The sequence below is a fragment of the Triticum aestivum genome, chromosome 7B (assembly GCF_018294505.1).
Source record: "Triticum aestivum cultivar Chinese Spring chromosome 7B, IWGSC CS RefSeq v2.1, whole genome shotgun sequence".
In the NCBI taxonomy this organism is placed as follows: domain Eukaryota; kingdom Viridiplantae; phylum Streptophyta; class Magnoliopsida; order Poales; family Poaceae; genus Triticum; species Triticum aestivum.
The window spans coordinates 686,392,083-686,415,143 of record NC_057813.1 but is presented as its reverse complement, the minus strand read 5'-3'; the positions used below and the strand labels follow the sequence as shown (position 1 = coordinate 686,415,143).

Genomic DNA, 23,061 nt, shown 5'->3' with positions numbered 1-23,061 from the left:
TTTGCGAAAAACTTTCGACCTATTCATCAACTGTCAAGGTAGTACAGAAAAACACTAGAACTAAAATTTACATCCAGGCCCGTAGACCACCTAATGACGACTACAAGCACGAGAGCGAGCCGAAGGTGCGCCGCCGTCATCGCCCCTCCCTCGTCAGAGTTGGACAAACATTGTTATAGTAGAAAGTCGGGAAGTCATCGTGCTAAGGCCCCATAGGACTAGTGCACCAGAACAACAACTTCCACCGATGAAGAGAAGAGTACATCGGAAGGATCCAACCCGCAGACACATAGATGTAGACAAACGAAGACCGGATCCAGTTGGATTCACCAAAGACAAACGCTAATCGGATCCCATGAGATCTGTCAGAGATAAACCTCCACACACCTTCCAACGACGCTTGAAACATCATCGGGACGGAGGCTAGGCAGGGAGGACCTTATTCAATTTTCAAAAAGTCGTCGTCGACTTGTCTTCTTGAGTATGACACAAACCATAACAAAACTTAGAAAAGCACCTAAAAACGGAGCCCTCCAGACGGCAAGGGCCAGGATCCATCGCGCCTCCATGATCCAAGGACCATAGGAGCCAAGACGGACTGGCGGCGCCGACGAGAGGCAGGGAAACTAGAAAAGTGTTTGCACGAGAGCCGGACGGAAGGAGTAAGGGGGGTTGTTTCAATGTAATAATTGGTGTGATCAATTCGGTGGTGGTTGGAACGTGAAGACATCTATGATGTTATTAAATTGATATGACTTGTAAATTTTATGATGCTTCCATATTGATATCATGGATCAATTTTCTGATGCACCCATATGGATGTGAGTTGTCAACTTCTAGTTGTTTACAAGTCCAATGAACCATCAATTTTAAGATGCTTGCAACTCGAATGTGCTGTCAATATTGAGATGCTCCCAAACCTATATTTTTTTTTAAAAAGAAAATAAATGAATACCACAAAGATATCAATTACACCCAGCGTCTGCACCAACAAGATATCAAAAGACATCAAGGATGCACACAACCAAGAACCAAAAAAGAGAGAGAAATATAGAAACGAAGACCCCGTCGCAGTGACGAAACACTCGCAACAACAGCACTCTAACCACCACCAAATACAACACTCGGACCGCAAAAGAGGTTCTTTAAAAGTGACGCCTTCAAGAAGGAAACAATGCAGAAACGTTGCCGTGACCCGATCAAGGATCATGAGTAAAAGATCGAGATCCCGAAACAATGCCTTCAGCAAGGCCATTAACAGGCACAACCAACGGAGGCCAGATCTTGAGCTTTCACCCTGGAAATCACGGCTTGGTACTCAAGAGCACCAACAAAATGCTTTCCACCTGTGTTGCCACCCCCTCCTTTCAAGGCCGCTGCCGCAAGTACTCAGCAGACACACAGGAAAGACATGTGCCGCCATTCTTTAACACAACCAAAAATCCTCTTCACCATTACCAGTATCTGACCGCAACAACCATAACTTTCTTCACCTCTGTCAACGCCGTGAAATCTATACTTAGACATGGCCCATGGCACCGGCAAGACGGCGAAGCTTCGCACCACGTCCTCATGAAGGCGTCTCTAGCCGAAGATGAGGGCGTGTACGATCAGATCAATTCCGATAGATATCCAGTGGCGCCATCCACCAAAAAAAAAGCTGAGATGAAGATTGGAACCGGCCGGTGTCCAGATCATGGAGGCTGTCATGAAGCAGATCGAAATTTTGGAGCTCATAGAACAGCAGGGCCAACCCTCGCCCGGATCCCCACAGGCCAGATCTGAGCAGTGCCGCCCTACATCCTACCACAGCCACCATGCAGCAAAATCTATCCGAGCGATCAATTCTAAGATGCCCCTAGAATCATATGAGCCATCAATTTTTATACTAGTCAACCTTGGAATATATGTCTTCCAGTTTTTGTTTCAACAGCAGGCAACAACGTCTAATATTTTTGTGTGTGTTAAGACCTGCGCCCTAGTAGACAAATAAGAGGAAATTGCACAAATAGACAATATGTGGGGTTGAGGTAATACAAATGCACATTATAGGGGCTTCAACAAAAAACACTCAAATAAAGTAATGGAGAGATAATTTTTAGCCTGAGCACACACCGGAGCTTAGCTGGAGCTGAGCTGACTAGACAGTAGCCGAGCTGAGCCGAGCTCAAAATGGATATGCATACATGTATTATCTTACAAAAATTGCCCAAAATTTAAAATGGCTGGATTCAATTGGCTGCAAGTTTACCAGATTTATCATTAAATATATTTTTTAATTATTGTAATTTTTTAGATTTTTTGGAAAAATTGAAGTATTTCAAAAAAATGCCCAAAATCTCTCAATTTTTTTCACATTTTAAGATGGCTATGCAAAATTGGCTGAAAATTTTCTAGATTGGTCATCTAACATATTTTGAATTACTAGAAGCTTTACAAATAATAAAAATTTAAATGCTGGCCACATCCATAGGAAAGTTATTCGAATATTTTTTTGGGCCTACTTTGTGATTTTGAGATTTTTGTAATATTTTAATTTTACAAGTTAGCTGAGGTCGAGTTGGCCCTCAAGCCAAGCCAGCACTACAGCCAGTTAACAAGGGACCTACATGTAACAATTCTTCTTATAACTGACTAATCAGAGCAATTTTACCGGGTAGTCCTAGAGCTATTTTTTTTTAACAATCCCAAATCTTGTGGTTTTGTGTTACCTTGGCCCCAAAACTTCTGTATTTGTGCAATTTTCTCAACAAATAAAGTTAACTATTGCTACCTCCTTTTTTATTTAAAGGGTCCACGTGTATCCCTAGCTAGGTCGACAATTTAATCAACATAATACACAAGTTTATAGACATGGGTTATATGTCACAATACGTATTATATTGGTTCACCTATCGATCTAAGGATAAGTGTGCATTTAAACGGGAAGTGGAGGGATACTTACTTGGGAATAAAGTGTGACGTTTTTCATAGAAGCACATGGAGGGTGTCACGTATGCTTGTTTTAAGTACGCACGCGTGTGAACCCTCAAAAAAAAAAGTACGCACGCGTGTGTGCTTTAGTTTTCTAGCACAGTCAAGACAATTTCAATCGTAACAAAAAAGAGAAGACAATTTCAATCGTCACAAATTTTGAGATTACAAACTGAATTTTGCAACGTGTTAGTTTAAGAAATGCAGTATATTTTGAATCACTGTCCGGTGCCGCACATATGTGGGTCCCACTAACAAACCTTATCTACCCCGAGTTATCTCTTCCACCTGCTAGTTTCTTCCTGAGGGAGCCCAACCTCCAAAGCTAGTCTCTTCCACCTGCTAGTTTCTTGGCCGGGAGCCCTCCTCGCCGCGGGCGCGCCTCCTCTCCGGTGCCCAGGTCCGATCGGAAGCTGGAGTTAGCTTAATTAGAAAAGAATTTTGTCTTAATCACCAATTCACCATGCATGATTAGATCACTCACAGGTTAGGCCCGCCAGCTACCAGTACCCACTAATCCATGCCTATAAATAGAACTGCCAAAGTGGGAGCTCAACACTGACAGCAAGCAGCCATGGCTTACAACCAACAATTCAAGATACTCGAGGTACCTCCGATCGTGCAAGAACTGGTGGCCGGCGGCTTGCAGGAGCCACCCGGCCAGTACGTAGTTCCTGAGCAAGACCGTCCCGCTGCGACTGTCTCCGAGATGCCCGAGCCCATCCCGATCGTCGATCTCAGCCGTATGTCTTCCAACAGCGCAGAAGAGTTCACCAAGCTGCAATCCGCCTTGGAGAACTGGGACCTCTTCCTGGTAAAAACTTGTTTTTGTTTCTATCCTTGAGTTAGGAAATCTATTACATCCCTCTCTCCCTCGCGTCGCCCTCTCGGGCGACTCGAGGGCCGAAAACCTAGCCCGCCGCCGCCGTCTCCTCCCCCGCCACCCCTCTCCTCGCCGCCGCCTGAGGCAGCCGCCGGCTTCGCTCGGGGCGCTGCTGAGGATGGTGGCGGCGGGGCCTCTCCTGCTGCTCTGCATCTCTCGTGGGGGGCCTTGCGACCCGGGGCGGCGGCCCCGGCGGGATTGGCGCCACCGGACCCTCGGCGCATGGTGGCGCAGGTGCGGGCCGGTGCCCCTCGGCCGTGTGGACGGCGAGGCAGCCGGTGGATGCGCGCCAGGGCGTGGCGGCGGCGGCTTCGGCTCCGCGGCTCCAGATCTGGCCGCCCTCCACCCTCTTCGGCGGATTCGCAAGTCCTCCCCCCAGATCTGGCCGGCTCCGTCCTGGACGCCGGTTTCTTCGCCGGGTGGGAGTGGGGACGGGAAGTTTGCCAGGAGAAATCCCTAGCCGCCTTGCTGGCTGTGACGGCGGCGACGCCCGCGGGCGCCGCGCACCTTCTTGGAGGCGCTGGTCAGGTATACCTTCCCCACCCCCTCCCCCTTGTCCTCCCGGGTGAAAACCCCAACGATGTTGGGCGGCGGCGACGCCCTTGGCGCCGTTTCCTTCTTGAAGGCGCTGCTTTGGGAGCAAGGTGGGAATTTGGTCTTCGCCGTGAGGTGTGCGGTGGGTGTCGGCGGCAGCAGTTATCTCCAGCGGTGCTGTGCTCCCCCTGGTGGTGGGTTGCTGCTCCTTCGTGCATCCTGACAGCTCTCCTCTTGAATGCCCAAGTCTCTGGTTTTCGGTGTTGCTCTGCTCCAGGTGAGAAGTCGACGACAGGTCGCGTCTGCCTAATCCCAACCATGTGGATGCCATCGGTGCCTCTCATCCAGGTTCTAGGGTGAATGTGTTCATTGTCGACGGTTCGGCGCCTTTCGAGCCAGGCGAGGAGGCAGGGGCCTTCTTCGACAATGGATCTGGATGGTGGTGCTTCCTGGCTGGTCCCAGATGTTGTGGCTAGGGCTGCCTCTTCGGTCATCTGATCTTCCTCTCCTAAGCCGGCATCCCCCTTCTCCTAGGCTTCGCGTGTGCAAGAGGCCTTGACATCCTCAAGCTTGGTGCTTCATGTAGATCCTTTTTTTCAGTTTGTTGTATGTCTGGCATGTGAGCTGCTCTCGGCACCATTGTATCTTGCCGTGATTTCTTTTTTATGGTTCTGTGTCGAGGTTGTACTCCAGAGTTTGTATCCCTGGCCGGTTGATGGCTTTGTTAATTCAAAGCCGGGCTCACCGTGAGCCTTCGTTCTAAAAAAAAGTTGTCATCTCTGGTCGATCTTTATCCAGGCTGTTGGGCATGGAATGGAGCCCAGTTTTCTAGCCGAGGCGATGAAGGTTGCGAGGGAGTTTTTCGAGCTCCCACTAGAAGAGAAAATGAAGTACTCAAACATTGTCAACGGCGAGAAGGTAAGCATAGATGGATACGGTAACGACATGGTCGTCGTGGAGAATCAGGTCCTTGACTGGAACGACCGATTCAACCTCCTAGTGGAACCTGAGTCTGAAAGAAACTATAGTCTGTTCCCAACACATCCCCCTTCTTTCAGGTATCCTCTACTAGGTTCTAGGGCTGTCTATCTTTAATAAGTTGTCTGACATTTTAAGAGATTTCAGTCACCTTTTTACTAACCTTTGGATTTGCATACAAGACTATTGCTTTTCCTTAACGTGGCGTCCCTTATATATCCAGGGCACATAATGAGCCAGGTTTATTAGTGTGTAAAATGTAGTAATTCGAAAAATAATTTTTTTCACTACCCAAGTTTGCATTTACTACTCTCCGTAAACTAATATAAGAGCGTTTATATCACTATATAAGAGCGTTTAGAGCTCTAATATTAGTATACAGAGGGAGTACATTTTTATGAAAATTACTATATTTTACATAATGAGGTACTATATTTTGTATATACCATTATTGGGGTGTGGAATAAGCTATTCTACACGCACGCTATTGGGGTGTAGAACAAATTTTATCTACCACCCGTGGTAGTTACCACCACTTGAGTTTTGTATGTTGTATATAGTATCTATCAAATTGGAGAGTATGTACGCGTAGCATGTAGTATATAAGAATGTAACTCTGTACAAAACGTATGACTGTAAAAGGCAGTAATGGTAAAAAAAATGGTAGAGACCATGGCAAGAATGTCTAAGGACAAGGATAATAGCACAGACAACTGCGGGCATGTAGTTTCTGCTCCCTGGTCCATATGAACAGTAAACTAAAAATAAAAAATAAACAATCTAAAAATCTAAAAAAATTGTTTTTGACAGACACTGTCAAGTGCTTTACCCCGTGCACAGTTTCATGCTAAAAAAAGATCCGTGATGCGCCGGAAAAAAATGTTCGAACAAGGCTACTATTGAAGACATTTTGGAGCGCCGATTTGGTTATTTTTCTCAAACCGCCATGAATGTCATTCCATCACAAAAATATTTAAGCAGATAGAAAACAAATGGATTCTTGTTGCCAGAAGATCAAGATATATTGATTTTTTTATACTTTTTTCGATTTTACTACACCCTGGACTGGAATGACACTTTCAAACCAATTATTGACTATATCTTAGTGTCATATCAACTATAGCTAATCTAATGGACGAGCTGTACATTATCTAGGTATGAGATCGTATGGTGCACTCAGGGCAAATGATGCTACTGGTGCACTAGATGCCGGTTGCGCATTTTAAAATATTTGAAAATTCCGAAAAACAACTAGTGCATTGACACAACATCATTTGATGTTGTCACAAATTTCATATCAAAATTCAAAAATTGGACAAGATAAAAAAAGACAAATTTGACATCAATGTGATAATGGGCCAAATCTAAAGCCCAAACTTATATTAGGTTCACATTGATGTCAAATTTTTCATTTTTGTATCTCATGCAATGTTTAGAATTTTGATATGAAGTTTTGTGGCACCATCGAATGATGTTTTTTCAATGCACTAGTTCTTTTTTTGAAAAATTTCAAACATTTTTTAATGTGCAAGCGGGATCTGGTGCACCTGTAGCACCAATACGGCCTCATCTAGGGTATGTACTACTTCATTAATATCTGGCCGACATTATCCTCTCACATTTGTTTTGAAGTTTGTGTTGCATCTGGCTCTTAATCTATAATTTGCTTCTCTTCCCTCTAATCTTGTATCGCTTCTATCCCAGCAAAAATATGATGTAGATACCGTGAGGGGTCAGTATAAAAGTATTATTTTCTTTCCAGTTATTTTCATTGGCTAGTTGCCTCACCTTACTACTCCAAACGCATTGGTTGTGAACATAGGAGATGTAATGGAGGTATTGCGTGCATAGGCAGTTGCATATATAACTGTTTTATCTTGTCATTTGGATTGTCAAGCTTTGGATTAACATATATCTATTTCCATCCCATACATGCAGATATTGAGCAATGGATTCTTCAAAAGTCCCGTGCACAGGGTTGTGACAAATGTGGAGAAAGAGCGCTTATCGTTGGTGATGTTCTATACATTGGACCCAGAGACTGAGATTGAGCCGGTGTCAGAGTTGGTCGACGAGAAGAGACCGACACAGTACATGAAAATGAAGAACAAGGACTACATAGCAAAATTTTATAAAACTTATGCAACAGGGAAACTAGCCATCGACAACATGAAAATCTGAATATGATTCCAGCAAGCAGATGTTCAATATGAACTATGGTGAAGTTTCTTCAATCGAACAGTTTGTAACGAGTTTTTACTCTCATCCACGATTTATATGTATGAAGTCCTTCAGTAAACTGACCGGCGGCTTGTGTGGCCGCACCAAACCTTAAAATAAAATCAAAATTGCCGTTTTTAGTTGAATGGCTTACTTTTCAGTTTCTTTTAAACAGCCAGACAAGTTTCAGTGGAATTTACAACTCAAAGGAAAATTTTATGTCAAGTCCTTATATGAGGCGAGCGCCCACAATGATATATGTGGCACCCCATTTGAGTACAGCGAAATACCATTATATTCAGACGGACCGCCGCACACACCAACTCAGGACATCAATCTGGCGTGCACTTCTACATTTCATGAATCAAGATACAAACCATTCGACAAAAGTCTGTTTTATGGATCAATAAAACGTTGCAGAGTCATTGTCCAAAGCTCCAGGTGTCAACAGTGCAATGAAGCCTGGGCAATACATGGTAGTCTTCTATGACTATCTCCAGAGATGGCGGTAGCGAAAACCTATCAGTTGTCTATGCATACGGATCAATTTCTCCTACAATTTGCAGATCATTACATGAAGGCATTACTATGGTAGCGGGTAATGAAATTCTCCTTTAGGATCTATGACCTGGTCGAGCAAAAATCCAGCTATTTTCTCTTGAAGTGCTCGTGCGCGATCCATTGATAGGAGTTGATCCCGCATCTCCTTCATCTTTAAAGAAGGAGATTAATATGCATGTATTAGTTGTGTGTGTATATATTAGATAATGATGTAAAAATTGTGAATAGGTTCTGGCAAACGTTCCCATAGCTATCTATCAGATCTGCTCCTTTCGACGCCATCATGTCAATGTTCTCCCAAACGTAGTATGCACATAAACCAGTCCCTGGCGCCTGCTTCAGGGCCTTTACGAGAATAGAATTCGATCAGATAATAATTAATCAAGCATGATAATTAAATGGTATTGAAACTAGAATTAAAGAGATGATAGCTAGCTAGCACTACTTAATTAATTACCTTGGGTCGCACCCATATCAGCTTTTGTTTCTATGTGTCTTTAACCTGTTTGATGAACTTTTTCCAAACCCTGCCCGCCGGCTAATAAAATGAATAAAGGAGTTATTAATTAGTTGATATCAGGAGGTGACAAACTAAAGAGGCCGACATATAGTTTGATAATTATTGAAATTACCTGTTGACCATCCCCTTCACGATTTCGTTTAAGTAGTGAGTCTAGTACTTCAACTTTTCCATCATCAACTTAAATGATTAACAAGATCTAGTGGAAACTGCATGTGCACACGTTTGCATGTATAAATTAAGCGGGCATGTGCATATAACTCATCAACTACCCTAAACCCTATACACTTATTAACATCTAGCTAGTAAGCAAAAACTGAATTTGTAGTACAACATAATGTGACTCGCCCGAAGTTGTAAGGAAGTAGTATATCTTGATTGGTATTTAAGCGCTTCAAGAACTCTAGCAAGTTGTTCTCTGTGTCTTTTCGTTCCCATTGACGCGTCCATGTCTCTTGATTAATGGTATTTTGATAAATGAATCCAATGCTATAGCGTCCAGCTTTTTTCATTTCATAGATCTTCATTCTACATAATACCACATAAAAGAATATAGTGAGGATAATTACAGGTAATGATCAACGAGCACTACAGCTAGCTTGAGACTTAAATTATAGAAAGCAATCACTTACAGACAATAGCAACTAATGATAGATTTGTCGAGTGCGTCTTGATTGAGTAACTGAAACAATTCTGTAAACTCAACATGCAGAGCATTCTCATGGTAGTAATGCTCTGGCTTGACTCTCACCATGAGGCACTCTCGATTGGTAGTCTTGGCAATTTTCATGTACCATTCATGAAATTAATACGTTCTCGTTGAGAGCTTCCTGACCTCCACAGTCTTGACCAGAGGTTCGCCACGGGCATATTGCCGTTTTAGTTGCTCCTCGGTAAACTTTTCCATGGGCTCGATCTCGAGGAGTTCTTCTATAGTGCATCCGATCTCTGTAGCCTGCCTTCTATGATCGTCGGTTATTACCAGATGATCGGAGCCGGTACTCACATGTGTGGGTACAATGAGCGGGGGGTCGATTGCACCGCATGTTCTCCCAGCTGGGAAACAGTTTTCCCTCTTTTTTGGCAGCTGCTTGGCTCGAGCTCGAGCTCAAATCCTTCTTTTTTGTGCTTGATATGACTTCCTAATTTGGTGCTCATAGTCTGAGTCAATAGGCTTGGGAACTAGTGGTTCAGGCATATGAATAAAGTGGTCAACGACAAGCTCATGCACGTTCTCCTTTGGCGGCTGTCGTGGAATTAACACGTCAGATGTCCTCATGAAAGGACTTAGTCGTGGAGCCATCGCAACGGGTTAGCTTGAAGGGGTTAAACCGGACAAGGGACACGGGAGTTTATACTAGTTCGGCCCCTTCGATGAAGGTAAAAGCCTACGTCTAGTTGTGATGGGATTGATTGGGTTTCGGTGACCAGGGAGCGAAATACGCTTGCCTGAGTCTCGAGTTGTTGTCTGTTGTCCCTGAACCGCCGCCGGGTCGTCCCTTTATATACACAGGTTGACGCCCGGCCGGTCTACAGAGCCCCGAGGCCGACTCATACAAATTGTCCGGCTCGGTCTCTCCTTTCCTAACTTATACTACAAATTTACATAGTCATGGTGGTTTACCACTATGGGCCCTAATCCGCCTTTGCGCTGCGGGCTTCTAAGCTTCATTAGTAAACGCCATCTTCTGGATCTTCATGGGCTTCAACATAGTCGAGGGTGAACCGGGCCCTCCTGGCCGGTTTACACTCAATAGCTATATCCTCAACATTAGGCCCCAGGTTGATTTGAATTTGTTCATGTCAATCTTCAATACTTCAAAGATATCTTGTAAGCATCTTATTGTATCTTCGTAAACCGCCATATTGTCTTCTCCTGTAATTTTCGTAAACCGCCGTGACGTCATCTTCTGAACACAGCAACGATCCATCATGACATCATATCTGTATAAAAAGATTAAAAAGATTCCCTTCACTTAATGGTTATCCCGAAAATCGAGGCGACAGGTGCACCCATTCTGCCGTTTCAGGCTCCTTGATTCTCACGCCTGTCGTTTTACTCTTTCCTCTATAAATAAGGCCCGAGGGCCCTTCTCTCTTTTCCCCTTCTGCGCCTTCTTCTTCCTCGCGACGCCCAAGCTCTGAAGCTCCGCCGCCGTCCGCGACCCTCGAGAACTGCATCGACAAAGGCTGCTGCATCAACGTGAAACGGACCAGAAACTCGTCGCACCCCTCCGCAGCAAATCTGCAGTGGTAAGCTTCCTCTTTCCTTCATCTTTAGATCTGTGTTTTAGGGTTTGCGAGCTCCTCTGTACAGTTCTTCATTCTTCTTCTTCGTCCTTCCTTCTGCCGCGGTAGTTTTGATCCAATAACAGTGTAGATCTCATGTGGTAGTTACTCCACATCCGTTTTTAATGCTAGCAGATCGTCCGTTTTCCTCTGTAGAGTACACGACCTTCCCTGTTTTGCTTAGCCCCTTTTGAGATCACAGAAAAAATTGTTTTACGGATGCGCGGTAGATCCAAATAAATTTGATCATTGTGTGAAACCTGTTTCTGTCAACACTTAGCAGAAATTTTGAATCCTGGCCCTTCTGCCTATGGGCGGTTTAACATTTTGATAGCCAATCCGCCATATATCATTAGCCCTCTCTTAAACCGCCAACTGAACCTTGCATAGTAGTTTCCTCCGGTTTAACACTGAATTGTACACCTTAAACCGTAATTTGTAAAATCGGCACTTGTTTTTTTTCAGTTCCCCCCTTCTGGAATGATGAAACAATTCGCTGCTTGCACTTGGGTTCCGTCCCGGATCACAGAAACACAAATCAATGGTTATGTCACTACTGGCGCTCTAGCTTCAAAAAGGCTCGCTGCTTGCAATTGGGTTCCGTCCCAGATCACGGAAACACAAATCAATGGTTATGTCACTACTGGCGCTTTAGCTTCAAAAAGGGTTCTCCACTGGCGAGTTCCAGAGTCGGAATGTCCACCTAAACCTCAGGAAGGAGAGGTGATTATTTTTATGCAACACTTAGACCGGGGATTCAGTCCGCCCGGATCAAAAAATTTCCGGGATGTCCTCGCAAGCTTCCAACTCCATCCGCAAGATATTGGTCCAAACTCGGTGTCCAATATATGCAACTTTCAAGTATTCTGCGAAGTCTATCTTCAAGAAGAGCCAACCGTGGAGCTGTTCCGGGACTTCTTTCATTTAAACCGCCGTACGGAATTCTCAGATGGTCCCAACACAGAGCTTGGCGGATTTCAATTCAGAAAAGGAAAGAAGTTGACTTCCCTCATGCAAAACATCATAGCCATCCAAAAGATTGGAATCAGACCTGGTTTTACTGCCGAAACACTGCCCCTGATGGAGAAAATCCTTTGCCGGGTTATCGCCCTCACCGGCTTAGCAATGGCCACCCATTACCTTCATGCTTGACCGCCACAGAACGAAAGAATTTTGCACCTCAACTCGCCAAGCTCAGGGCTCTGATGGCTAACGGTTTAACTGGCATTGATCTTGTCCGCTACTGGGTTTCTTGGGGTATTTTACCTTTAAGCCGCCGTCCCGGATTGATGCATGAGTACACTGGTGATGTCAAAGACCCTCAACGATACCATGAAATAGTAATGACCGATCTTGAAGTTACTGAATCGGTGAAGAAAATGCTTGATGAACTGATCTCTGCATGCAGCCAAACCGGTTAGGCTCCGTTTTGCGTCTCCAATAAACCGCCAGTGGTAAAGTTCATCTAAATACTTTACTGATTTGCTTCCGTATTGACTGTGTACTAACCTTTCCTTGTCTTAATTTCATGCTAACAGCTCTTTTTGGAAACAGACTAAACCGGCCCGGGCTCCTCGTGCAAAGACCAAGGCCACCAAGAAAACTGGCAAGAAGAAAACCACCGAATCTTCTGATCCGCCAGAAGATGAAGAATCAGACGCTGAGGTAGAACTTGACTCACTTGGTTCCTTTTTCGTTCATCTTATTGACAATGACTATTCCCAGGATGATGCGGAGGCCAGCCATGCAGAACATGTTGAGGTAATCCTTCTTTCTTCTAATTCAGATCTTCTGTCGGTTGAAAGAATTCGCCGCACAGTCCGGAAAGTTAAACAATCTCACCCCCTTGCTCATTTGGATCCAAAATTTTCTTTGAAGACACAGCAAGTTGAAGAACGTCGCAGAACCCGTCATAGCAGTCAACAAATCACGTCATCCGGTTTAGCTAATACGCCAACCCGGAAACGTCGTCCAGAGGTGACTTGTTCTCCTGAAAAACGTTATCCTTTGAAAGGTTTCTTCCGATGCCCTGTCAATCCGCCTGACCCGAATTACCAGGCTTCCTCCAACTCGTCTGGCGGTTCATCAACCACTCAGTTGCCTCCTCTCAAAGTCGTCGCTGGGTAAATATATTACTCCTTAATTTGTTTCTTTTATTTGTCGGTTTACCATGTTCTAACCTTTAATGTTGTAGTGCCAAGGCTCGATTGAGTAAAAAAGCCAAGACCAGCGCCCCAACTGTGGATGTTGATCCGGAGAAGACTCCAGAGCATCATGGCAAAGATCCGGAAGTTGCTATAGACAGCTCTGCTGGGCAACACCAAGATGCTGATGCCAACCCGCCAGAGGTTGAACCGAATGTAGAGGTTGATACTTCACATCCTCCTGGTCCTCCAAGTCTAACAGTTGAACAGCGGGGCTCTACTGCTGATCCGCCAAGCCCTGTTAACAAACCGCCAAGCCCTGCTACCAAGGCGCCAAGCCCTGTCAAGAATGTCCATTCATCCAGTCCAGCCAAATATGACGATGTTGTTGTTACTGGTACTGCATATACCGCCCCTGGTAATCCGGTTGCTCTATCAAAGCACTCTGCCAAAGATGAATTTGCCGCTATGAGCAAGGGGAAGGGGAAGACTGATTTGTCAGCTTATGTCGATCTCTCTGCTCAAGACCTTCACTCTGGCTTCTTGAACCGGCTTTACACAAGCCGTGACTATGAAGCCGGGTTAGTAAATCTGATGAAGGAGTGCTATGAGGTAAACAGTTTTGCTCTTTGCTCTGTACCTTCATTACATTGTAGCCCCCAAGGGCCGGTTTGTCTTGAGAAAGTCAAACCGGGACTTTGTATACTCCATAATGTACTTTATGAAATTTCCTTGTGATCAAACACACATTAGCCCCCAAGTGCCATGATTAAAACTTGTATTAATCCTTGGGACTTCAATAATCAGCATAAAAATGATCCGCATTAGCCCCCAAGTGCCGAGTGTATAACTGGTTATATGCTTGGGACTTTAACAAAGATATTAACATGCTCTCTTACTGTTGTAGAGTGAGATAAACCAACAAGTCTCGCAAATTGCTGACCTTCAAGAAAATCTGAAATCCCAACAAGCAGAAACCACCAAGGCCAAGGATGAGTTGAAAACCGCCTTAACCACCATGGAGCAGCTCAAAGAATGGTTTAAGTCTGAGCAGGCCAACTGGGATACCGAGAAGGCCGGATTGCTGAAGTGGGCGGAAAACGCTGAATCAGCTCTTAAACCGGTGACGGAAGAGCTTATTGGTTTAAAGCGCCAAGTCAATGCCATGACCTCTGCAATATTTGGTAAGCACTGTTTTTCCAAGGCTTTATGAATATTTCGCTTTGAAATTTCTCCGGTTTAACATGATCTTCTTAAACCGATATAGGTAGTCGCATTGCTCATCTGGGTTCTGATATGCGGAAGAAACTCAAGGCCGCGTATACACTGGTTGAACAGTTGTATATCGGCGTTCAACGGGTTATCTGCGCCACTACTTATGACAATGCGGCGCCAACACTGATCAAGGACACGCTGGACCGGTTATCTATGACGCCAGCGCAAATAGAAGAGTTGAAGCGATCCGCTGCCCGGGCTGGCACTTTATTAGCACTGACTCGAGCCAAGGCATGGATAGCTGATCTTGATCCGGCTGATATAGCCAAGGGCTTCCCCAGTGCTCAAGAAAACGGCGAAGTATTTGACAATGACGCCCTCAAACGGGTAACAAGGGAAATGCGTCCTCTGGCGAGTCAGTTGGCAGAAGAGGCTAACCTGACGGCTCACCGGTCCTTCTATGACGCAAACAACAAACAGGATGAAGTTGTTATTCCTGAAGTGCAGAACCTTATTCCACCAATCCGTAAGCACACTTACGCCCCTGACGTTGATCCGACTGAGCTTATAAGTGAAGAGGCTGTCTTTCAGGCTTTAACCCGGATTGACTGGACCACCAATGACTTCCAGCCATTGGATGGGGAGGAGGAGGCTGAACCGACGCCAAATGACCTATCTACTTCACATCAACCCGGCGATGAAGCATAATCCGTCAAGGCGGTTGATATGTCAGAAACTGTCCGTTGTGAAACAATTCCATATTTTGGGCCTCTGAGTGCCTTGTAATAGGGTAGCAAAAACTTGTTGTGATCTGCTGCCATCGTGCAGGAGGAGATACTTTGTGTGATCCGCCATATCAATGTCAATTTTGGTTCAGGTATCATAATATACAACTCCTGTGTGTGCATAAAAAGACAAGGGTCCTGGCGGTTGACCGCCGGACGGATCATAATGCCCAAGAAAAGGTCGGATTGATAATCAAACACTACAAGGATTCCGGTCTATTGCAACAAAATTTATTGCTATAACCATCTTTCGTTGCAATAAAATGCTATATTACCACAATTTTCCTGTTCGTGGTAATAGGATCTACATATTGCCACAATTTAGTTTCATCGCGCTAGGTACTCATTTTGTTGCAATAGAAGCCATGTATTGCCACAAGCTGCATCAGCATTGCAATTTGGTAGTGATATTGCGACATTTGCGTCCCATTGCGTGAATTGGTCATTTTGTTGCAATAAAGACTAGGTATTGCAACAAAGTAAATCTTTGTGGCAACACTTAGACATATATTGCAACAATTCTGACATGTGGCGCTAGCCATAGATACTGTTGCAAAATACATGGCTTCTTATTGCAACAAAACATGTATTAGTTGTAATAGGGCGATTTTTTGCATCACCTTCTTTGTGTTGCAATAACTATTATATATTGCGGCAACTTGTGCGTCCATGGCAATACGTACAACATATTGCAACAATCCTCTTGTATTGCGAAAGAAGGAGCAGGATATTGCAACGATATCCTCTATAGTGCCCCTGATTTTTTTCATTTATTTATTATACTATTTCTTAGGATCTGATTAAAGGGGCGTACTAGTTCATAGAGGTATTAACACATTTGGTACCACAAATTGAACCTAAGTTGTTTTTAGTCACATATCTTGCAAAGTGGACATCGGTGGGACCACAAATTGGAGGAATGCTCGCTTACGCGCGTGTGAAGCGTTGCACACACGTGGACGCCCTTCACTTTAGGGTTTCTTGCACCGCCAAGGTCTCCTCCACTCGCCCTACTGACCTCCTTCGGTAGCAAGGTCGTCCTCGGCACCGGAAAGACAACAAGCTCACTGCCCTTCTCACCAAGGTGAGTCATGAGCACTGGGCAGCAAATCCTCATACTCTCTCCCTTCCTAATTTTTCTGTATCTTGCTTGATGTGATTGTATGCATTTATGTGATGTTAATAAAAATGTATAGCATCCAGGATTCTCTCACCGTGATTGTACGTATTTATGTGCTGTTAATAAAAATGTATAACATACAAGATTCCCTCGCCTAAGAAAAGCTGTGACAAAGGTAAGAAAACTTCCTTGGCGGATCCTATTTGACGCCCGCAGGCGTCAAAAGGACGTGGCTCCGCTGAAGCCTGGACACCCGATGCCCCAGTTTGGGCCGGCCCACGATCGGCTGCTTTTTCTTCTTTTTCCTTTTTCTTTCATTTCTGTTTTTCTGTTTCATTTTCTTTTCCGTCTTTCTTTTTCGTATATTATACACATTTCATTGCATATTTATATACAAACATGTTCATTGTATATTTGAGAAAATGTTCATTGTGTATTTTGAAATTGTTCAACATATATTCACAAGAATGTTCAATGAGTATTTAAATATTGTTCAACATATATCACCAAAATGTTCAATGTGTATTTAAATATTTGTTCTGCGTACATTAAAAATGTTCAGTGTGTATTTAAAAATTGTTCAGCGTATGTCAAAAAATGTTCAATGTATATTTAAAAAAATTCATCATTTGAAATTTCAAATTTTTTGTTCTTGTTTTCAATAAATGTTGACATTTTTAAAAATTTGATCCAATTTCTAAAAAATATCAAGATTTCAAACGTTATGAAAAAAATTAAGAAAAACTGTTCATTTTCCCCAAGAAACGGATCTGCTGTTGTATAAAGTAGTAGTTTAATTGATCAGGCGATATATATTGGTTCTTAAAGTTGGGCGCCGAAAATCTACCACTAGGATATGTCTGGTCTATTGGTTTGGACGAGCTATACACTAGCCGGAGATAATGTGTTCGAGCTCTCTTTCTGGCGTAACAGCTTTCTGGTGATTTTTTTTTTGGTTATGTGCCTGGATTCGCTAGCTCCAACCGGGCCGGCCAGTTCCCTCAACTTCCTTCGCCGATTCTGACGGGAGGTCCTATGTGCCGCATTCTGCGGCGAATAGCCAGCGCGACGCAAACAGGAAACGTCCGACTGGACCGGCCCACTATAAGGACCCCGAGGTGTGTATACAGCGGTAAAAAATCGCAAAACCGGAAATTACGCGACGAGGAATGGAACCTACGACGTCCCTATACTCAAGAAGCGCTGCTAACCATCGGACTGAATGACTGCATCGCGATTGTATTTAAGAACTCTCTATTGTGGGATATTTTCCTTGCATGTTATTTCCTGTACGTGTACTGCAGCATATATATTTGAATATGTGATTTTTTTTTGGAAAAGCTGGAACATGATTTGAAATACCTGAATATTTTCTAAAGTTGTGCACAAAATTTGAAAACACAAAATATTTATCAAAATTACGAACAATTTTTTTGAAACACGAACATTTTTTGGAATTACGAACAATTTGTTCAAAACGCATTTTTTTAAAAGTTGAAAAAGCATGAACATTTTTTGAATATGTGAACAAAATTGGACAAGCTAGAACATTTTTTGAAATTAGAAAACAATTTTTGAAGTATGTCTACCAAAACTCGAGTAAGTATCAAGTCAAATACATTGGGAAAAAACAGGGTGCTACTCAACTGAACTATGCACATATCAACCAGGATTCAGCGTGCATTTCGCCTCATGAGATCAGCTTGTGTATTGCCTCATGTACAGTGCAGAAGAGATCAGTTTCTTACGAATTTCTATATTTGTCAGGCACAGTTGCGAAGAAAGCCATTTATTTCTCATTTCAATGGTGAGTAATTTTCTTTTTGTACCTACAATGGCAGAAAGTATTCCGTAAGTATCCCAAGTATATATAACAAAATGAGTACACGAGGAGAGAAGTGTATAATCAAAGGGAGCACATAACAAATGAGAATCATCTTCTTCATGCTGTTTTCCACATATGGAGTTCATGAGCAGGAATACAAAACGGGCTGATTTTCACTGAACTTGTGTAGAATCACGTATTTTGAAATGGCAATAAGACATGAGCCACTACTTGAAACTGTAACCAATATTCTTCAGACGCCATACTGAGTTCTTTGGCAACCATACGAAGTTCAAACAGACATAATACTATTACCTATCTATTTCAGGGATTGCCTACTTTCTTCAGCAAACCATACAGACTTGAAACAGACAGAATATTACCTATCTAGTTCAGGGATTGCCTATTTTCTATCTACTTCAGTCATGCTATTTCCTTGACTGTACTGCCGACTCTTGGTAACATAAATATAACAGTAGTGATCCGTGATGAAAAATTGGAACCTGGTCGCGGCATCAATGATTTGGGCTCTAAACAAATTTGGCAGACAACAAGTGGAAGTGTAATTGCTCAGGTAAAGGCTAAACATGCTGCACTGCCACTCTTCCTCAGTCATCAATAATTCCTGGTTGAGCTCCTGCCAATAACTAGTAGTGATCACCAAGCAAAGAGAAGCAAATCAGCAAGCTTAAACATGTTTGATCATATCCAAGACAACAAGTATAAAACAAATGTAGCGTGTATCAAATATGAGGATATGACATTTGATATTTAGACTCGGTTAAGTACAAGAGGGATGCATCGCAATGCAGAAAGCATCAAGCTAGTTCTCTTTGTCAGCATGGTTAAACGATCAAAATAAATAACAAGATATTCATCGACTAATGGTGAATTGATAAGTATATATGCTGGTGTTGCTTACCCTGAGTACAACATACTTATGGCTGTTGGAGAACCTACAGGCGTACTGTCCTCCAGCAAACCTTGACACAGTGCCATTTTCTCGCAGTGCATACATCACCTAAATTTAACAACTAATGCTAAAGAACATAGCATATCTTTATGCTACTGACCTCCACAAATGTGTGGTTCTACATACCAATAAAACAGCAAGCAAGGGAAAATTAGTCTACTACTTCGAGATTTCAGCAGCAAATAGGTAAGCAATCAGCAGCAATTTTTCGGTAAAAGGGTATGGCTCTTCACAAACACAGCAAAATCCAAATTTGCTGCACTTTGCTGCACTTGCAATGAAAAATACAGAGGGAAACAAGGGGAATAATCATACTTGGGAAGTGTTTAGAAACGGTGCGCCGGCCGAACCGTTCCGCCGGTCCCGTGCGGGCCACTCGATCGAAGCGCATCGCACGCCTCGCGCTTCTCCCGATCCCCTTCTTCCTCCTTCAGATCCCACCGCCCCTTCTTTCCCGCTGGCCACCCTCCCCCCTCGGCTGCAGGTTCCTTCCGCGCCTGGCGAGCCGGAGTTGGAAGTCGCCATGGATGCGCCCGTCACCATGCCCGCTCCCTTCGCCATGGCCGCGCGCGATGAGGCCAAGCACCGGGATGCATCTGACAAGCAAGCGGTGCTACAACCGGCGTCCAAATATGCTACGACCGGTGAGACATAGTGCTGCAACGGGCATAATTTTTTGCTACTACGGACGGCGACCGCGGTGACCACACTTGCAGATGCTGCAACCGCTCTAGCTAGATGCTGGAACCGGCATGATTTTTTGCTACTACGAGGTGGTGACCGCGGTGACCACGCGCCCACAGATGCTGCAACCCGCTCTCGCTAGATGTTGGAACCGGCAACGGAAAATGTTGGAACCACGATGTTCATTTTGCTGGAACCGGCGAGGTGATTTGCTACAACCAATACTGAAAGAATGAGTTTTGATGGACATGCATCAGAGCTGCAACCAGTACTGGAAAATGCTACATCCAGCAAACAGAAAAGCTACATCCGGCTTTAGAAAAAGCTTCAACTAGATATGGGTTGACATTTTTGCTTCAACCATGTGGTTTTTTGCTACTACCGTCCACAGTTTTTGCTACATCCATTTTCTCACGACGGCCAGATGCCGGTGGTGGGTTTCTGTGAATTCCGGCGGCGAGATCCAGCACGGGGGGGAAGGGGGGGGGCAGGGGCGGATGCTGCAACCTAGTCGCCGGCGAGCTGCTACGGGCTCGCGGCGGGCTGCAACCTCGACCGGCCGTAACCATGGCCGCACGCTGCTGCATCCATGGAGGTTTCAGGAACACACGAAGCAATATAGGTGAGGGCAGGCGACCAGCGGTGAGGGCGGCGACCGTAGGCGACCGACGGCGGGGGCGACTGGTGGTGAGGAGGCGAGGCGAGGCGGTCGGCTCATGTTGGGGCGTCAACGAGCATGAGGGGGCCCGTCCTTTTCCCGTGCGGGGGGTTGAAGAAGGAGGTAAGGAAAGGAACGGATCTGACGGTGCAGGGGGGACCAGATCTGACGGCTGGGGCTGGACCGGCCCAACAGTTGGGCCGGTGCGCCGGCGCAGATCACTCCCCATCATACTTTTGTTGTTGTGGAGGTAGTAGGTCGCACGGGAGGCAGGCAAGCCAGTCCCGGGCAGGCGAGCAGGATGTCGGAAGAGCTGGAGCAGAGCCGGTTGGCATCAGAGTTGAGATGTTGGGCGGTCCAGCCACGCGCCCACGGGCAGGATCGACCAGCCGAGATCCATGGAGGAGGAGGCCGACGGGCGGAAGGCGCCGATGGGCGGGTGGCGGAGCAAGTTTAGAGGGAGAGGGGAGCGGCAGGGAGGCGCCAGCGCGGGCTGCTTCGTCGCGCCGCCATGATGTGGTTGCTGGATGCGGCCAGCGCTCGGGTAGGGCGGCGGCGGAACAGGGGATCAGGTACGAGTTGAGGTATGGAACCTGTCCATAAAGGGCTAGTTTATTTTCTTTTGAGGATCTGAGGTACTCCTAAAAAACAAGAAGAGGATTATGGGACATTTTTTGACATTTGTGTAGTGTCAAAAAATGTCTTACATTATGGGACAGAGGGAGTAGTTATTTTTATGCTTACGTAACTCCTGAAATTACAAGAAGAGGATTTCGTCATAATACAGGACTTTCATTGGAAATAAGAACTTGATGATGCAAACAAAGAAGTTGTTTCAGTTTCATGAGTAGTATTCTACAAATAATTGTGTTCATGGTGCAATCAGACCAATATACATTAGATTTGCACACCAAGAGATTCAGTAAGAGTATTCAGTTCATCCACTCCAAATCACCATTGTTTTGAGGGCTACAATAGCTTTGTTATCTCTTACCAGCTCAGGGCACATACTGTATCTTAACAGATGTTGAATCGATTTTCCAAATAAAAGTTCAGTTGGTACAACCATATTCATTTTGATATTTCAGATGAAAGGTAGCTTCGATGATGTCTTGGCACTTCCTCGATAACGCTTCCTCGCCCTGCCAACAAAGACGGCGTCTTGTCGGTTTCCTGATCCGCCACTACAGACGGCATGACGACGCTTCCTCGACCCGCTAGCGGCGACAACGTCTTGCTGGTCTCCCGATCCGTCACCGAAGACGGCATGACGACACTTCCTTGACCCGCTAGCGGTGACAGCGCCTTGCCGGTTTCCCGATCCGTCACCGGAGACGGCATTACGGCATTTCTTCGACCTGCTAGCGGAGACGACATCTTGGCGGTTCCTCGATCCGCCAGCGGAGAGGGCAAGACAGTGCTTCCTCCACCCGCCAGCGGCGACAGCTTCCGCATCCTCTGATTCCACCGTCGATGAGGAATCGGTCAGAACGTGTGGGTTCTTCGCCAATTTAGCCTTCATCGATCCGCCATCGAAGAGGGCTTGTTGGAGCTTCCTCGATCCGGACCCATTTTTTGACATGTCCGCCTCGGCATTTCGTCAAACACGTAGTAGGTCGGCCGGTGCGCCCAATGAGTGCTGCCTCCGCTCGGTCGCCGCTACTCCCGTCCCGCAACTCCGCCGTGCTACTCGCCCGGCAGCAGCAGCTCGCTTGAGAGAAGCTGCCCGCACCCGCCTCCGCGATGCTCTCAATCCGCGACGAAGCTCGTGCTCCCCGCTCGTGCCCGCTAGTGCTCGCGCCACCTAGTCCGGATTTGGGTGTCGGGGTCACGTCCTGCTGCCCGGAGCTCCGAGCTCGCGCCACTGTGCGCCACCGAGCCTAGTCGCCATGCTCCCCGACACCCCGAGCGCAAGTAGCCAAGCGCGAGGTGCCGCCCCGCGCCCGCAGCTACCACCGCAGCCTCGATGCCGCGCTGACCTGCAGGAGCATCGACGCCGCATGGCGCTGGCGGTGCCGATAGCAGCGAGCGCGGGGAAGCATGGCGGGCGTCGGGGCAAGCATGCTTGTCGGCTGGGGATGTGCGAGGCGCGGCATGGCGCTGGCGGGGATGGGTAAGGCACAACCCAGGATTGGTAAGGCGGTTTGGTTGTTTAATTTACATAATTGAATCTCCATGGTTATCGTTTGAACAAAAGCGACATAATTATGTTGGACCTACTCTGGCTGGCGTGGACGAACCCTCCACGGATTGACCAGTAAGATGAAAGATGCTGAGATCACCCCATCTCAAGATCGGAATGTGAGATCGAGACTGACATAGATCGAGCGTCTCATCAAACCATCCCATCAGTACTTATGTTTCGAGACAAGAGTATAACCTAATAGTTTTAAAGTGAGGGTCGCATAAGATTTCTGTGAACTGTAGTTCAAAACTAGTCAAATTTTTGCTGCTTTGACCAACAGTTGACCAAGGCACAAATATTTGACATATCCCAACCTAAGTGTAGATCCATGATGAAACAACACGTCTCTAACACAATAAATCTCAAAACTAAATTGGTTTGGTTGTTTAATTTACATAGTTGAATCTCTATGGTTATGGTTTGAACAAAACCAACATAATTATGTTGGACCTACTCTAGCGTGGACAAACCCTCCAAGAATTGTCCGCTAAAATAAAAGATGCTGAGATCACCC

The 23,061-nt window shown here is 45.3% G+C and overlaps 1 protein-coding gene across 1 annotated transcript; it reads left to right on the top strand.

Moving 5' to 3' along the window:
• Positions 1-3,317: 3,317 nt before the first annotated feature.
• Positions 3,318-7,728, top strand: LOC123160862 (S-norcoclaurine synthase 1-like). The gene is made up of 2 exons (XM_044578713.1): positions 3,318-3,787; positions 7,307-7,728. The coding sequence occupies exons 1-2, from the start codon at positions 3,548-3,550 to the stop codon at positions 7,547-7,549; spliced, it is 483 nt and encodes a 160-aa protein (XP_044434648.1). The 5' UTR covers positions 3,318-3,547; the 3' UTR covers positions 7,550-7,728.
• The last annotated feature ends 15,333 nt before the right edge of the window (positions 7,729-23,061 follow it).

Bases quoted from the DNA above. Each gene is read 5' to 3' on its own strand.
- LOC123160862 (XM_044578713.1), top strand. From the start codon at position 3,548: ATGGCTTACAACCAACAATTCAAGATACTCGAGGTACCTCCGATCGTG. The intron at 3,788-7,306 runs GTAAAAACTTGT...CCATACATGCAG, and splicing joins AGAACTGGGACCTCTTCCTG to ATATTGAGCAATGGATTCTT.